Source organism: Rhinolophus sinicus, linkage group LG02 (genome assembly GCF_036562045.2).
Source record: "Rhinolophus sinicus isolate RSC01 linkage group LG02, ASM3656204v1, whole genome shotgun sequence".
Taxonomy (NCBI): Eukaryota; Metazoa; Chordata; class Mammalia; order Chiroptera; family Rhinolophidae; genus Rhinolophus; species Rhinolophus sinicus.
This window is the reverse complement of record NC_133752.1, coordinates 107,255,829-107,274,845: the sequence shown is the minus strand read 5'-3', so window position 1 is coordinate 107,274,845 and position 19,017 is coordinate 107,255,829. Positions and strand designations below refer to the sequence as shown.

The following is a 19,017-nucleotide window of genomic DNA, read 5'->3' as shown; positions in this document are numbered from 1 at the left end:
TTCCTAAACTTTATCCTGTTGAATGCTAATGTTAAGTAATGTTAACGTACCATTCCCAAAAAGTTGTTTAAGGTTGAAATATGTTTGTGAAACACCGCGTGCTTCTCCTTGCCTCGGATGTTATCAACATACACTGAGCTCTGAGAAGTCTGGTAGGTAGGAGAACAATTTATTCAGTGTATAGAAATTGAAACATCCCAAACTTAAAAACAAACAAACAAAGAAAACAATCAAATGTATCTTGCATGTTGTGTAGAACTGGATTTGGCCATTTTACTTCACTCTGTTCCATGGGAGAAGTGACCTGCTCTAGAAGTACTGGCAGGTTTAGGATTCACAAATCTCTGAGTACGTATCTCTATCGGTATCAAGGACCTACTGTACAGAATATTTCAATAAAATGTAATCACTTTTAAAAAGTTCAGAAAATAACCCTCAAGTTCACACATACCTTGGATAGCAATAACATATATCTACATCTTCCTAATTCACACCAGGATTGAGAACACTTGTAAAATAGCTTAATGAGTGTGATTTGTGAAACACACTCCCTTCATTCTGTTCAGGTCCTTTCTCTTTTCACACAGGATAGGGAACAGTGTGTTCACTGCACAGGTTTTACAAAACAATATTTCCTGTGGTCCTGCCTGGGTCTGGTTGTGTTCGTTTGTGTTCCTTTGGTTTTTGGCTTTGCATGTGGAAAACCTGAGCTCCTCTTATTTGCAGGCACAGACTGGCCTCATTTCTCAGTGATTTGGGGCAGAAGCAACATCAGCGTGGATGTGCGGGGGGTTGATGTGTAGTCACTGGAGCCCTTTGTGTCAGGCATCGGGGATTGTGGGTTGGCTGAGTGTCCTTGGGCTTCTGCACCCTGAGCGGTGAGCTCCTCTCTGGAGGGCTGGCTCACTGGACTGGCTCTCCGCTCTCATCTCACAGCGAGACCTGCCTTGGAAATGGCTGCAGGCTCGCCCAACATGTATGCAGAGTAAGGGTGGATTTCAGGTGGCATGTGAAAAACATGAAAGATTAAATGCTGTATCATATTTTAATGAGGATCAGAAAAATATAAAGTGGGAACACCAAACCTGCAAATGTATGGGTAACATAGCTTAGGCAAATGTAACAAAGGAGGGAAGGACGTCTTGGGGGGGGTGTATTTAGGGTAATAATAATAATAGTGTTTTGTTTCATACGTTCTGGGGCACGTGTCGGTATGATTAACTGTCTGAGTCAGGATGCTTAGGAGACAGAAGTGGGGCATGGCTTCTAATTAACCCCACACTACGGGTGGACCCTGGCACTCCCCGGGCACGTGATTCCCCTCGTTAAGAAAACAGTTGGTGAAGGCTTGGCCGTCCACTTCAAGCAAATTTTGGGACAGCAGCCAATACAACAATGAGAAGGAAGAGGGAATCGTTACAACAGACAAGTAGATGAAGTGTATTATCGTTCTTTTTTTAAATTTGCAATGTGCCTGGTTAACTTGGTAGTATTTGCTAAGAATAGATGGTTCTACTTACAAAGTTACCAACAGTTTAAGGCATTCATGACTTTTCCTTCAGTGGGTCTACACCGAGCAGTGTCCATTTGATCTTCCCATCACTTTGATGAAATGATTCCAAAAACACTATCCCATTGTGAAACTTAATAAAGAACACAATTATCATAACTAAAAACAAAATCGGTACTCGTTTGGATGAAAAGTAGGAGATTCATGAACAAACCTAAATTTCAAACGCAAGATTTCTGCCTTCTTCAGCTCAGAGAAACTCGGCAGAAACACTGAGCAGTACAGTAATTGATTCATTATTATTCAACTTAGGTAAAGAATTAAAGTCACTTAAAAAAATAAGGCAACAAAGGGAAAGAAATGAAGCAAAATACTGTGAGAGGTGAAAGTTTACTGAGTGTTTTAAGACCAAACAAATGTTAATGATGACATAATAGAATTTAGAGTGAACAAGTATTAAAAATAAGCTTCAGAAACCTAAGCTTATTATCAGAGTATTTTCTAAATTGGCCCATGCATTTGCTCATCTGGAAAGATGACATTCACTTGAAACACCCTGGCTCTGCTGCCTTCCTCCTGGGGACGTGGGGCGCAGAGGCACACACTCACAGCCACAGGCACACACACTCACACGTGCACTTTAAGTCACTCTGATTAGGAGACACTTCTACTGTAAATCAATAGGGAGCTGGAAGGCATTCTTACAAATAAAGAATTTCCTGCAGTTACCCTGTTGGCGGGGAGTTCACAAAAGCCCAGTGATGCTGAAATCCTGACTGTCCTGTGGGACCTGAGTCCCACATATAATGTTGTGGGACTGGGCTGCGTGCCCCACATGTCCCTCCATCCCCAGGAAATGGATGGAGTCTGTACCTTGATCTGCCCTCAGCTCTCCCCTGATCCCTGGTCTGGGTCTGGAGCTGCCTGCAGTCCATGACATTGGCCCTGAGGGATCTAAAGATATCTGCCCAGTCCACTGTTCTCTTTGAGTTCAGCACCAGGGACCCTCCCCCTCTCATTTCTGGACATAAGGGATGGAGATTCAGTGGCCCATTATAAATAAAACATCACCGAGAATCGCTGATTTGTTTACAAAGGAATTTTAAAAACTCAGAAATCCTACCTGTGTGTGTTTATGTAAAATGATTTTATGAAGACGATTTTGAACAGATGGGAAGAGCAATTTTAGTCAATTTGTGTGCGATGAGTTGCACATATTCTCCTTACTGTCAATACCCTTTTGTTCTGTTTGGGAGCACAGTGTTTTCTCAGGAGGGTCTCATTATTTAACTGTTTTGTTTTAAAGCTGACACCTCCAGGACCATCAGCATATGGTGAGTTCAGCTGTCCTATTTGACTTTTCTCTACTCAGATTTGTTTCTGTAATCTACTTTTCATCCGTTTATTCAGTGAATTTAAAAGAGAACCTACATGTTTACCTGTGGCTTCAACTTGATTTTGACTTTGTATCGCCAGCACAGAGTCTGAGCCGGTTTAATCTAGGAAATTGGAACATTAAACTGATCGTTTATGCATGAAAGTGGATGGAAAATATCCTGTACACAAACACAGAGACACACACACAAGGTCATACAAATGTTTTCATTTTAAATCCAGATGCACAATAACCAAAAAAGTGTATTTAAATCTGAAGAGAACATTTTGTAATATTTAAATTTAGTTCCAGGGTTTTACTGAATAAGTAACATGTTTTATTTTCATTGCAAAATATTAACTAATTTGAACATCACAACGAACAATGTGCTCATTGAGACTTATCGTTCTGCGTATGGTGCTGTGTACGTAGGTGCTGTGTATGCATAACACACTGGCTTCCATTCCTTCCTACTTGTTTTTGAAGAAATAGAATTTAAAATTTCCTCACCTGTAATCTTAATTCACAGTAGTCCTTTAATATTTTTGCATTGCATAGCAATTCGTATTTACTTTGGAGTTTACTATACATAGTACATAGAAATCTGGAAAAGAAGATGCTGAATTCTGAGCTGGTTCAACAATCAGAGGTTGTTTTCTAAAATTTGGATCAGAAAATGGTGTTACTGATGCTACATAAGCAAATGAAAGTGGAGTGGCTATGCATAAATATGTGTGTGTATGTATGTTTACATATATGCAAACACATCTACACAAACACATAAAGTACATACAGAACACACACACACACACACACACACACACACGTACACACTCATGAAGATGTTCTGAGCTGGTTTCATTCTCTTCAGCATCTTCCTGAGAATAGCATGCACTGAACTCTCCTTTGATCCCCTCTGCATCCTGGCTCCAATGTCCCAGCTTTATGGGCTCTGGTCACATGTTTCCACAGGTGTCTCCTCCATGGCAGGGAACTCCACTTGCCCAGAGAACACCTGCTCTTGTGTTTGTGCAGTCTCCCCTGACAGTCCCCTCCTTCCTGGGGCCCGCACTCTCACAACGACCTTTCTGTACCTCCGTGTTCAATTCCACACCAGGGGATGGCTCCTTGTTACCAAGAGCATCTGATTGAAGACCAGATGACCTAGAGTCCAATTCAGGCTCTTCCCCTATTGAGCTTCCTGAAATGGTCACTGATCTGCTTGGGTCTCACTGCCCTCATCCACAAAACAAAGATGATGCTGAGTTAATGCTCTTCCAGGATCTCTTTTACCTCCTAATCCATAAGGTATACAACTGATTCTATTCAGTTGGAAAAAGTGCTGTCAGTGGGAGGTAGACGTGGTCCTCATGCCATTTACACTGTGGACGCTAACCCTTCTTAGAACCATGGTGGCTCTCACGACTCTAACTAGAAATGGGGATTTTCAGAGGGACGGGAAAAGAGGAAAGAAAAGGTGGAGTAAAATTCACATAGTTTCACACCATTAGATAGTAACACTCATGACAATAATGCAGAGAAATTTTCTGGACTTTATTTAATCAAATGTGATGTTAGGCCAGTTCAAGTATTCCTCATCCACTACAGATATATGATTTATATAGTAGAGATATTATGGTGATGGAAATGGAGCTTATGAATTTTCTGGCTCTTATCGAGGTAGAGATAATGTTTCTGGAAATAAGGCACTGAGAACCTAACAGCATTCTTTTGTTTCCAGGAAATGTCTCTAAAGATGAATAAACTGTGCTTTTCTGTCTATTACGGGCTGAGTTGTGTCCCCCAAATCCATAGGTTGAAGCCCCAACCTCCAAGACCTCAGAAGGTGACTACATTTGGAGGTGGGGGATCTTTAAAGAGGTGATTAAATTAAAATGGGGTCCCTGGGGTGGGCCATAATCCAATAGGGCTGGTGTCCTTATCAGAAGAGATCAGGGCAAAGACACACACAGAGTGACGAGCATGTGAGGACACAGGGACAAGACAGCGTCTACACATCCAGGAGAGAGGCCTCAGTAGGAACCAGCCCCACCCACACCTGGATCTGGGACGTCCTGTCTCCAGACTGTGAGATGACAAATGTCTATTGTGTTAGTTCCCCATTCTGGCATACTTAGTTATGGCACCTGAGCTCACCAATATCCTATCTAGACTTTTTTGTATAGTTAACTTAGACTAATACGTAGAAAAAGCCCCTCCTATTCTAAATTTTATCTTAAAAGTTCATTTATAGGTCATCTAAATGTGACAGACATCTTGCTATATACTTTTTGAATGTACACAGAAGGTGCCAAAAAATGTATACACGTTTCAAGAAAGGAAAAAACTGTATTAAAATTGTCATACTCAATATATACTGATAACAAAAGATGAATACAAGTCACGTTTGACTTCTGCAATTACAAGAGGTGCTCAAAGTGGTTGCCATCAGTGTAATTTTAATACGGTTTTTTTCCTTTCTTAAAATGTGTATACATTTTTTTGGCACCCTCTGTATATGTGAGTGTATATATATATATATATATATATATATATATATATATATATATGCACAGGTATATGCACATGAAATGTATGCCAAAAACTATGTATCACAACTTACAATTCAAAGATTGTTTATATTTTATGATAGGCAAATGGTGCAGCAGAGAGGAATTTCGGGAGAAGAGTGTAAGTGCTCAGTAAACATGACTCACTAATTTGTAGTCCTTATTGCCTGTGGGCTACATGGGCTGTCGGGTGAGAGGCCTCATCATTGCGGAGCTGCACTCCACTCATCAAGAGAATCTTGTTGAAAACACTGAAGCAGAGTCTCAACTAAATGACTCTTTAGGGTTTGTCCTCCTGTTTTGTTAGCCTTTTGGGCGAGGCTAATATTCTGCAGAAAAGACACTTCCAGTTTCATGAATGCTTTGTTTAGCCTGTGGCGTAAGTAACTCTGTGTCCCTGCTTTTGGGACCAGAATGTCCAGGGATGTCACATGGGTAGTGCCACATAATGACCTACTCATTTTCTCTCCATCCACTGTGGGGGCTTGTTTTGACATGAACCCAGAAAGTCATTCCCTCCTGCAAAGCCATAGCAGGAGACCCCACACAGCCTCGCTCCCAGGCCCTGCAGACACGTTGTGGACAGGTGGCCTTCCCAGGGCGACACCCAGAGAGAACTCCGCAGCAAAGAAGCTGCTTTAATACAGTAGCTAAGGTCTCTGAGCCACACGTGAAGTTTGACTCTTCTTAGATACAGAGGTAGTTTTCATATTAGTGATAAGAACCCTGATATAAGGAAGTACCATGTCACATAGAAAGACGTGGTCACGGCCATCTTGGGAAACACTTTAAAGGATCAGCTGAGCCTGAACAACTAAAGAAGAAAAGTCCAGGGGAGTCAGAGTGAAGGCAGTTTCTTTAAGCACGTGGATTAAGGATAAGACAGTTTCCCAGTGAAGAGGTGTCGTGCTGATATCGCATTTCTGCTTGTAGAGTTTATAAATTATCACACATAAATATATACGAATGGCATGGAGCATTCCATCTATGTGTGGTTTGAGTTTTATCAACTTGCACTGCGATGGTTTCCTTGATGTTTAAGTTTGGAAATGTTCCTAGTATCACCATAAATATCTAGACCGACCAGCAGCCAGTGTCGCTGTTGCCAAAGTGAACAGACCTAGTAAGTTTTACACAGCAAAGTATTTAAATCTTAGTGCTGGATACTGGGTGAGGGTTCTGTGTGTCTCCTGCTTAATTAATGTATTTGAGATAGAGACTGAAACAGATGAAGACAGAGAGGTGAGGGAGAGAGAGAGAGAGAGAAAGTATAGGTAAGAGAAAAAAAAAACAAAAACAGACCCAAGAACTATGGTATCTACATAGAAACAAGGGACCCATTCATTTAGTGACTCTCGTCTTCTTCACGGGGTCCACAATATTGAGTGGACATGGCAGTGGGAACAGCTATGACTGTTCCCACTTTTCAGGACCTCCAGGCAAAGAGATGCTTCCTTGGTCACCAGAATGTCACACTGCATCACGAGTTGGAAGCCACGTCTATGTACTTCCTTGGCCTGGTGCTCAAGTCTGCATTGCGCTGATGCACCCAAAGCTTGTCCTCAGCGATGATGGCACAGTTGACTGTGAACCAAGAAGCAAGATGGTGTCTGAGTTCTGGGCAGTACCTGGACCTTCTAGAAGGATGAGTCTGGCACTGGTTACAGCTGTGGGGTTTTCAGGGCAGATGTGCACCCACAAGGCAGGAGGAGGTGAGCCTGAGTACCCAAGCTGGATGCTCGGGACAGAGAGGCTGAGAAGAACTCATCGGCGTCAAGGTGAAGGGGCAGGCTCCACAGGGCTGTACACTGAGCAGCACCCCTGGGATCTGTCTGGCTCTGTGAGTTCCATCCTGTCCATCCAAACAGACACGCGTGAGTGGGCCATCATCGGCACGGCCAGTTTGGTGGACAGTAGATGTGTACCTTCTGCACTTTCTGAAAGTGTTTTGTAAACTGTCTCTTCCAGGTGGACACCGGAGAAGCAGTCAGAGCCAAGGTGGGAGGTGCCTTCTGCCTCTTCCGGGGAACACTGTCCGCTTCCATCACTGCTTCCTCCCTGCTGGTCAGCACAGCATCTGACACATGAAGGTGTGGCAACCATGCTTGTCTAGTGAACAAATTCAAACCCAAACAGCAATGACAAAGATAAACCAGACAGTGCCCTTTAGAACCTCTCAATCTAACTCTGATAATTAGCCCCCCAGCAAGCATACACTGAGGGTGTACAATGCCACACGCAGCCTGTCTGCTGATTTCTGAGAGGTCATATGCACACAGAGCAACGCCCGCCAGTCAGGCCTGCAGAGAATGCTACAAAACAAGAACTGAAGAAGCCACGTCCGTCCCCATTGTTATCACCTGGAAGATGGCTTATGAATGTCATCCCCGTGCATGTCCCCACATTGTGTGTTCTGTGTCAGCTGCTACAGCTCATACGATTTGTACACACTCTCTTTAGAAAAACGTTTCCTTCTATTACACTGTTCTCAATATTTCTTGAAGCAATTCTTATATCAAAAAAGAAATCAATTTTCTCAATGGGTTTTAATTGAGTAGCTATTATGTTTTGACATTGTGGAGGGAATAAAATATTCAAACTTGGAGGAGTTTATAGTTTAATATTGAGTGAGTTTCACTTGGAGTAATAAAATACAGTAGAAATCAAGTTTTGTAAAAAATATGATATTTTGTATTTTAAACAGTTTCCCACAGAACCTAATAGTGTTGCTGGAGTCTTGGGGTTTATTTTTGGTCCCTGTTTTGATTTGCATGTGTATGTCTGTATCCATGTCTGTCATCTAAGCTCAGAGAGAAGGATCCTGCCAACTTGTTTTTCTTGCATCTTTTCAGTTCCCAGCTCCTTGCTCAGCCCCTAGGAGGCACCTGAGGAGATGTATTTGCAAATGAATAAATGGAACTTACACACATCAAATACAGCCCTCTGAATACACACAGAATGTTTAGGGAAACCGGCAAACAGCAGAATTGGGTAGTGTGCCCCATACTTTTTGATCAGGAGCCTTTTCTTTCTGTTTGGGAAGATACAGAGTGTACAGTGCAGGAAGAGGAACTCTGAACAGAGCACAGGAAGAAAGAGACTTGGGAATTATTCTCCCCCCGCCGGCCCCGCCCCATCTCTCTGTCTCTCTGTCTCTCCTCTTTCCTCTCCCGCTGTGAAAATCCCTTCTCACCACTGTGGTTTTTGTTTCTCTCTTGTTTTATGATGTAAGAACACAGGTTATTTTTTATTAGTGTCAAAGGCAAAAAGATTTATTTTGCTTCTTTATTTGAAATATGCACAAAGGGAAATTAAAAAAACACACGATGTTTTGGAACTTTTACCATGAAGGAGTTAATGTTTTCCTTAATACTATAAACCAAGGTCACTTTTTCACTATTTCTCAAGGAGTTTGAGCTCTCAGGAGTTTAGTGAAGAATTTTTTCTATAAATTATTTTTGAAATGTTCATCTATAAATGACTATATACAAGAGTTGTACTGTTCCAGAGTTAGAGAATATTTTAACATTACAATATCCATTATTCCAATAAATGCTTATATGTATTTTACATCTTGAGTCTGTCACCTGTACATATTGTATGCATGTAGTAGGAATCTACAAAAAACTCACACATGCAATTTTAATGACTTAACTTCCATTCATATAAAAGCCCAACTTATAATTTAACTTGCCTAAAAATATTGGACTGAAAAAACTCAAGTGATAACATAAAATTATATGAACTCTCAAATGTGTGAGCGCTACTCTAACATGAATAACCTCGCCATCCTGAGTGTTTAATGAGTAGCTATCTCCCTGAGTTCCACTCAGAGCTGAGTAGGTTTCCATCTGCACTCGTTGACAGTAGAACGGTGCAGGGATCGGAGTCACACTTACTACCATCAGAGTCACCATCAGAAGGGACACTGTCCCTTAGTTCAGTGTTGCTAAAGAGCTGTGAAAGGTCAGTGTTTTGCCCACTCTAGTGTCCTCAAGATTTTTTTTTTTTAAAGAGCTACTGTTTATTCTGGTATTTTTCCTAGGAATGTAGCAATTATTTTTATTTCAAACTTATTTTGTCTTCAGAAAGAAAGTCAGCAGCATGGACTCATTTGAATTTTAAAAATGTCTCCTTGAACCATATGTTTTGAATTAAAAAAGTCACTTTCTGTTAGAATTCTTTTAGAATCTGAATAGTCCTTTTCTGACTTTCTTCTACAGTATTAACATTTAGGGTGGACGAACAAATACAATATCTTTATGTCCATGGTTAAATTGGGCCCAGTATGCTTTTATCCACCTTAAGGAACATTATTTCCTTAATACCTTAAGGTATTATTTTTAATATCCTTTTCTCATCACCCAAATTTATAAAACAGCCCTTTTTATTTTTAGTTGTACATGTCAGATAGTGTCTGAGCTCGTGTACATTTAATTTCGGCTCTCAGGTAGGAACACAGTCTAATAAAAAGAGAGGGTGTGTTTCCTTTAAGGACACGTCTGTTTCCATAGCCGCCAGCCAAATGTGAGCGGAGCATCTGTGATGGACAGGGGTGAGTGAACCCAGCCAGACTCGGGGTGCAGAAGAGGTCAAAAGCTATTTTGCTGACGTTTCTGTCATGTTTATTAAATTGCACTTTTCCAAAAGCAATTAAACTTTTAGGAAATATTGCATTCATTTTAAAGAGAGGAAATCTCTGTACTTCCGATGGATTCAGACTGATAAAATCAGTTTTATAATTGATTATGGGTATCCAGGGTGTACGCTCTGAACCAGCATATTACGGTCCTCATGTCTTGCTTCTTAGAAAAAGCACTGCCCCCACTTTCTGTTTGTTTTCAGCCTAAGAAGGGATTTGACTGGGTTGGCGTTTTCAAGCAGCAACTGGCTCCCCAGTGCCAGAGAATTGAGCCCCCCTCCGTCCTGTTTTAATACCACATTGAGAAGACATATTTGAGAAATCACAGAAGACACTGCCAAATGATGAGGCAGGTCTCCCGTCTATCGGCTGTAGGAAACAAGAATCGGAGGTTTCATCTCGAATAAATGGAGCGGCAAAGATTAATTAAATCTATAAAATTCTCCAGCGCACATCCTGGTTGGGGTGTTTAAAGGAGCACTTTCTTTTACGTGCAAATCACCTGGAATAGTTGACGGATCACTGAGGTGTAAGACTCACTTTGCTGAGTAGGGGCCTCCAGAAAAGAGGGCTTACTGATTACTATAACCCGAGCCATATACATTTTATTTATTACCCAAATGGTGAAGCCACAGCAACCGAAAGAAAGGCACCTTTGTAAATACGTAGTTCTCTGTGGGCACCATTATAAAGTGCTTGGTGGGATGGGGGTAACCAGATTTTAGCTAAGGCGAGCAGGTACTAACACTGGAAGTAATACCTGTCGTAGTCCACATTTTGTCTCCACTGCTGACTACTCCCTAACCGCTCGCTGGGAGAGTCTGATTGTACAAGGTGTGGACACAGGGCTGGACGTCTCGGCTTGAGCTGGCTGCCGTGAGTACTGAAGCTGGAAGTGTGTTAGCAGCCCGACAAACGCTACTATAATTGCCCTCTTAGCATCGGAGCCGCTCCGCCAGCCACCTCCACCCTGTCATGTCAAGGGGACACGACTAACAAAAGCTCTTAAGATTTTATGTCCTAGGGATGCCAAAGAAATGACCTAAAATGTAAAAGTCACCTGAGCATTGATATTCTGTGTCGTGCCCATCTTAAACCTAAATGCTATTTTGCATTGTTTATATGGATGTTCCATTTATGGGCAGTATTTCTTAATCAAGTATAGAATCCCCTCTTTAATATGAATATAAAATTTACATTACCTATTTGCTATTTTTTGAGATTTAAAAACTGTTAATATTAACTATTGGTAATTTTCACAATTTAAAACAGATGATAGTGAATTTGCATGATCTATGTACACATGTGTGTATTTTATGACACAAAGAGGACATTTACTAGCCACTTTGTCACCCCAAATCAGATACTAATTGTATTCATTCCCCATCAATAAAATAATAAAATGAAATTATTTTGCTGTCCTTCAAACTGAGTACCTGTAACTAGAATAAAAGATGGCTAATTAGCCACAGTGTATGGAGAGGTCCAGGCACTGCAATTAACTCTTTATTTTCAAATATTTATCATTCTTCCGAAAAATTGTTCTGTCTTTGCAAGCAGCCATGTTTATTTTGGGGAAAATTAAGACTTTTTAGAAAGCGAACATATCCATCTCTAGGTTGCTAATTCTTTGAGGTGTTTCCTGGGAAATTAAATTCACTCATAAATTTGCAGAAAACTCAGGGCTCCAAGAACTGCATTTGCTGTGATGCTGATGATTACACAAAGTCAAGGAGTCAGACACACCAGCCGGTCCCCTACTCCTTGTAAATAGAAGTTTACTAACTGCAGAGAGATGTCTTGGCACTAACACAATCACACATGCAAGTGCAACAGCGTACCTTGCTACATTTCCACAGACACCTCCCCTCCTCTTTCTAAGGTTTTCCTGGAGCACATCAAATTCACACATAGATCGAGAATTGCCTCCCTTCTTTTTGAAAGTAATGTGATAGGGATACATTCGTAAATGAATTATAATATATTAACGGCTAGGAATAAGCAATTCTCTTTGCATAATCGAGAACTTAACGTCATGCATTTCTGTATTTCAGTGGAGGGAAAACATCTCATTAAAAAGACCAGGTTAATTTGGGGTCACGCTGGATACAGACACGGACGCTGTGGTTCGGTCCTCTGCCGCACCTTGGGCCACTCTCGCTACATAGCTGTCCTTAGACTGTGTGATCACATGGATAGTGCTGACACTCAGGAGTTCGGGTGTCTGTGAAGGACATCCCTGCACTTCACATTTCACTCGTTTGCTTTATTGTTATTTTTCAGTTTTGAAATGGCTGCAATAAGTGCTTTTAAAGTCTTGCTTACCATGTGGAAATGTATCCTTTTAGAAATCGTGTTTGCTAGTAATGAAGAGCCCAATTTACCAGTGCAGGGCCTATTTAAATGAGGAAGGACGAAGCAATATAATTGTTTGTGGTTTTATGAGTTGCCCCAAACTGGCCATATTCCCAAAACACTGGTCTTCACTTTCAAACATTTTAGAAAAAGAAGTAGGCAGATATAAAAAATTGTTAAAATGCTTTAACTGTCCTTACTGTGTATCTATGTGTATATATGTATCTGTGTATCTATGTGTGTGTGTATATATATATATATATATATATATATATATATATATATATACCATACTTCCCCGAAAATAAGACCTAACCAGAAAATAAGCCCTAGCATGATTTTTCAGGATGACATCCCCTGAACATAAGCCCTAATGCATCTTTTGGAGCAAAACTTAACATAAGACCCGGTCTTATTTTCGGGGAAACATGGTATACATGACAAATGCATGTGTGCCCGCGCGCGCGCATTGTGTGGTTTTAAAATTGAACACTGGATGCTTTTAGAGTATGAGTTATTTTTCCACTCCTCGAAACAGAGAAGTAAATTTTCCTAATTCTGCATTTCCTTACAAAATGCTTGGAACAGGACTTGTGCAACAATCTAGTCACACTGTTTAGATATGGATACATAAATTTCAAATTTTTACTCTAGATTCACGTTTACTCATCATATCTAATACCCTCGAAACAATCTCAGATCACTGCTTTTACACGGGTCACCAGAAACCAGAGGTACTAACACAAATTCTACACAAAGAAAGAAAAAAAGAAAGCCCTACACCATCAGATGGTGGCGACGGTTTAATCAATTTAATTTCTTCACCAAGTCCAGTCCTTCCTCTCGAGCTGTCAGAGTGAGGGGACACGGCTGTGTCCCCACCGGCCACACGCGTGTGTTGGTTTGGCACTGCAGGGGATACAGAGCCACACGGCCTCTCTACCTGTCCTTAGCACAGTCTCTCACTTCCATTAACTTTTCAACTTCATTTCACAACAAGCCTGTGCCTGTCATCCCTCTGCCCTACTCCTTCTTTTCCCCTTTGCCAGTGTTTTATGTGCATTTCCCAGCGCCCAGCACCTGGTCCGTCTCCCACCTTCCTGGGACTCCTCAGCCTGCTCTTCCAGAGCTGCACCTTGGGTTGGCAGAATTCACCTTCAGCTTGCTAAAACTCTCTGTAACCCATAACCCTGGAACTGGACGTAAATTTCAAGAGTTAACTTACTTTGCTGTCAAATGCCTAAAAATAAAAAGTCATGTGCCGATGCCCAAGTTCAATTAGACAGACTTACAGATGATTATTTACAAAGCATTTCAAATAGGTCTCCAAAGTTCCTTCTCTCGCTTGGTTTTAGTGATTGACGCACTTCACTTAGAACGTATCCTCCTGTTTACCTTGTGGGACCAGCTGATTCTGTCTTAGTTCCTAATCCATTTCCTAACATGTTTGCATTAAAAGAGCAATTTAAAAAAGATTTCCAGAACTTCAGTCATTTTACACATTATATATGCTAATGGATCAAATACTAAATACATTCATTATTTACAGAATGCACTTCATGCTAACACATAGCTTTTTTTTTTTTTTTAGGAACACTACATGCATGAAAGAAAGAACAACAAATATATGAAACAGAATATATGTACTATTTTAATAATTAAAAGCACACCTGTGAAATTTCTCAGACATATTACCCTAAAGGCATGCAATGGGTCAGAGATTAATTGATGACATTTGAAATGTTTTCTCCTCATAGATGACATTGTTTTGATGAGTACTGCCCCTTTTTCTGCCTGCTGGAGCTGACACTAATTTAAAAAACGTTAAATCTTTACTTTTGTGATTTTGGGTTAAAATATACACCTTTTATAATATTCATAGGTTCAGTTCTTTTCGAATACGGCAGACTAATGTAACCACACAGCGCCGATGTGGCCATGCATGAGTCTCCCCAGAACTCTCAGATAAACAGCAATATCTTCAGATTGTCCATGAGAATGGAGCTCTGTGGGCACAGGGAGGGCAGGGAGCAGATGAATCTACTAACTACCAGCGCTGCCAGCATTTGCTGGAAGTCTCTGAATGAAACAGGAGCAGAATAAACTGACGTGGCTCTCATATATTACATGGGATATGAGCGGATATAACCACACGGGGAAAAATGAGATGGTTTCCTTGTTCTTTTCGGGTTTTTTTTTCAGCTGCCTGTTTTTCTCACATAAAAAAGCCAACTCTTGACATTTCTCATTTGCACAGAAAATGTAAATCATTCATCAATAATGTCTAAAAGCAAATCCCAATGAAAAATATCACACAGAGAAAATGCAGGAATGGTACAGAACCACGTCCTGAAAAGATAACGAAAGGGACTTAATTGGTGGGTGGATGCGGTTCCTTCCGAGTGTCTTCCTAAAGTTTATCTGAGAGAGAAATGCAAGTTCTGGCTAGTTAAGAAGTTTTTCCATTTTATTTTATATTTTGGATTTTTGACGACTATGTTGCTTGCTGTGTGGTGTGGTGGCTGAGGACTAGAAGACTACCCAGGGTGGGAAAATACTTCGCTCTGAGGCCGTGGCTCATACTTATTCATAATGAACGTTATTGTATCAATTCCATGCTTAAGCTGTAGCTACTGAGTTTTTCATTTCAGAGCCCATACATTATATTGACAATAAAAAGTGTAATAAAAAAATCTTGCCAAAGCCACTTTTGGAGTACACATGCAGAAAGCTGATAGCATTTCACAGCACCGGAAACTGAGAGTTCCCCTGCCTCTTCAACGCTGACTCTTGTTCATTGAAAAGGTGGTAAAATAAATACCACTGGCAAGAAAGGCTAACGTTCATTTTTAATGCATCTGTTCTCGCATCACAAGAGCCCGTGGTGTGTGCTCAGTGTAGCTTCCCTCAGTGTTTACGGGAGCCTTACTGAAACTCCTTAGCTAGCATCCACACACACCTGGATTTTAAATTGTGACACAGCAGAGTTCTAATATTAGACCCACTTAAAGGTTGAGGCTATTCTATTAAATTACTGTTGTCAAGAGTCATGAATAGTAGAACATAATTTGCATTCCCCATTGTGCTGATAGAAGACGAAAACAACAACCAGCCCCTGTAGTCACGAGGATCATACACCAACTGATCTACTCCCAGGAAAATGCGAATGCCGACTTCACTGTCCCATAATTGCTATGTCTCCTTTTAACACCTACTTTGTTAGTTTTTCCCTAAAAAGTGAGTATCTTGCAGTTTGATTTGACTTTCTTTCCAAGCTAGCAGTCAGCAGCCACGCCACACATATATCTCTGTGTAATAGAAATTAGTGTACCATCCTGATTACCCTTCCTCACTCGTTTTTGGCTATGAAAATTAAGAGACTTAGTATATCCAAAATAACCAAAGCATAGAAATTTTTCATATAAAAATTTTCTCGGGAATTGTTATAGTTAAGTTTATAGCCAACAAAGTCTTCAGATTTCTTGTTTTTCTTTCCCGAATTGAATGCTTCCTAAGCTGGCATGACTGACATTTAAAAGTAAGAAAAATAAATTTGGAGAAAAGCACCAATGACCATCAGTTTATATTTTATTTCTATAGATTGCTTTATTGTGAAATACTACCACTCTCCAATTTTAAATATTTAAAGAGACTTAAAAATATTGGGGAACATGAAGACTTGAAGTACATCAGATCATGTTTCCTTTTGCCTCTTTTCAAAGATACAATCATTAAATTCTAATTTTTCTCAATATTGATATCATTTTTTGTTTGTATTATTTTGGGAAGACATGAACAGATCTGTTTCAAAATGAGAATTCCAGATAACAAAGTGAATGGCCAGCATTCATTTCATGAGCTCCAGAGTTAACGAGGACTCCAAAATCACCTGCTTGCAAACCAAGGGCTCTGGCACCTTTCAAGGAACTTGCCACCGGGCTCCTTGAGGTCTTGCCATCATAATTAGTAACTGTTTTGTATCGGCATTTTATCTTCAATGTGTCCGGCTAATTTCTATCAGTGGAAGAAGTCCTGAGGGACTTGAGGGCTGTTTGGGAGCAGTTAGCAAAAGACGTGGCACAAACTTATTGCCGGCTACTGTGGAGATGGCATTCTCGGGGGAGGACTTACGACTCAGCCCTCCCTAAGGAGGCCTCCTGCCCAGAAAAACTGGAAACCTGGACAGTTGCAGTCGTGTCTTTCCATCTGTTCTTTATGGCTCTGTATTCACTTTCTAAAAAAGTCAATACCTTTCACGCAAGCACTGAACTTTCTCCTGCAGACTCCTAACAAGGGGCTGTGTGTAAGCAGCCACTGTGTGGGCCGTGCAGGTGGCACCGGGAGACCTGCCATCCTTGCAGGGTGTGTGGGCACTTTAACACATGGCTCTGGAGAAGGAGCAGGGGCTGCTTTTCCATCAGCCCCTCCATGGAAGGACGCCCTGGGCTGGGCCTGGGGCTGGGGTGGCTGGCCTCATGGAGGCTGACAGCAAGAATACCAGTAAGGAGGCACAAGCACGGCAGGGTGGCAGCCGCACCCTGACATCGGCTGTTGCTTCTCCTTTCCTGCTTTGCAGTTTCTTCCCCACTAACAAGCTATAATGCCTATTTCTCTTTTTACGTATTAATTTCTGCTTATTTCCCCTGGACGAGCCCGTGCTCGCAGTTGGTCCCAGTGTTTACAAAACAACGGAAGCACACACAGTGGAAACTGTCAGCCAGTTTGGGGAGGCGGCTGGCTGGCAGGGTGTCGCCCTCCCCTCCTCCGTGACAATTTGGACCCAAACGCTGGCACGAGGTCTCCTCCCTCGTTTTCAGGGATGCCAGTGTGAGTGAGTGTTTCCTTCGGCCCGAGTGCTCGTGTTGCTTCCCAGAGGGTCGGAGGCAGTACGATGGCCGAGGAGTGACCGGGAGGGACCCAAACTCCAGTCGGAAGAACGGCCAGTGCCCTGCCCCTCTCCTCGCCCGCCACCGGCTCCAGCCAACACTCTGCGGAGCCCTCTGCTCCGTTCGCAGTCCCCTCTGGGCTGGCAGAAGCCCCTAACCGTTTACAAAGATATCTGAACTCCGAGCGCTCTGCTCTGCGCTGATGCCCCACCAGCAACCTACAGGGGAGCCGCTGGAAACAGCGGAGCCCGCAGACGGGAGGAGAGTTCGCAGGGGCGCCCCGCGCCGGCACCGGCACCGCGTCCTTACCTTTCCTCTTGGACCTCCGTCTCCGACGCCTCTTCGACTTGCATCTGAGTTGACCGCTCAGCCCTCCGGACCCTCTGCTGGTCCCCAACACCGATGCCATGCCTGAGACTCGGGAAGTAGAGCCGGACAGGAATCCTTTCTTAACCAGTTTCACCTTTCCGCTCCCGCCGCCGCAGCTGCCGCCTCTGCTAAACGCTTGTGCTTCTGCAAACCAGGCAGCTGGCTCACTTTTTAGGACCGAGCACTCCTGCAGCCCCCACTCCCTTCTTGTCTCTCCAATTGTTCTGTCACTTGTTTCCAGCTGGGCTGCGAGCCTGTGGTCTGAGCCTGGGTGCCCACCGCTCCAGGAACCGGCAGGGCGGGAAGGAAAGGCGAGCCGGCGGCCGGTCTGGGCTCTCCACTCTCCTCCCAGCGGCGGCCTCTCGGGTCTGGGCCCCAAACGCAGGGCTTCCACTTTGGCACCTCTGCTAGTTGTTGGGCATCAGCCACTTTGAAGTCAATCACGCAGGGAACTTGTCTATTTGCTGCTGCGAAGTCTAATTAGATCCAATCACAACTGTCTGCTGTCTCTGACATCAGCACCGCCAGCCCTTTGCCTCCCCTGGCAGCTTGCAAACTCAGCTCCCATTTGGACAGAGAGAGCTGCCCAGGACCTGGTGGAGAGGGAAGCAGGCTGCAGAAAGGGAGGGACAGCCACTCGGCAGAGCCAGCCTGTCAGGAGAGCCTGCCATCCAGGCTCCAGCTCCAGACCAAACAGTGCTCTGTGCTCTGCCGTCCCAGAAATGTGCAGCGACTGCCTCTCCAGCTAGTTTTTAACTAGTTAACTCATTACAGAGCTTGTCGTGTTGAGGTGGAGATCTAAGAAATTCGGAGACCTCACTTCCTCAGAAGGGGACCAAGATTTGCAATTCCCCTGAGACAGCCTCTTAAGGGCATTCATTTTTCAGAGACTGCCTGTTTGTCTCTTTGCTTGTCTTGTTTTTCCTTTATATCCCTTGGCTGTTCCTTTTGCAAAAGAGAAATATTGCATAAAGACAGAGGTGTTTGCATCTGAGTTTGATTTTTAAGGTGAAGAATTTCAATGGGCTGTTCTATTTAGGGCACGATGAAAGGGAAGGTGGACAGGGCCTCCAGCTGGTACTTTCACTGCCAAATGTAACATTCCAAGAAAAGAAAGTAATATTTACGAGCAGGTGGATTGCAAATTGAAAGTTTTTAACATTTTTCTGGGTTATCCTATTTTTCCCCCAGACTATACTTATGGAACTCTAGATCTCCTATGTAAAATATAACAAGGAAAAGAATCCAGCCATTACCATTGCACTTTGCATTTAGATCACATACAATATTAATTATAATAGTAATGGTTT

At 42.4% G+C, this 19,017-nt stretch overlaps 1 protein-coding gene across 1 annotated transcript in view; it reads right to left on the bottom strand.

The window, feature by feature from the left end:
* ADARB2 (adenosine deaminase RNA specific B2 (inactive)) overlaps positions 1-18,567 on the bottom strand; it is a 393,637-nt gene extending 375,070 nt beyond the window's left edge. The window contains exon 1 of the mRNA XM_019716542.2: positions 17,648-18,567. Within this exon, the coding sequence (XP_019572101.1) occupies positions 17,648-17,747 (100 nt within the window). The 5' untranslated portion in view covers positions 17,748-18,567. The remainder of the gene's footprint in view (positions 1-17,647) is intronic.
* Positions 18,568-19,017: the final 450 nt, after the last annotated feature.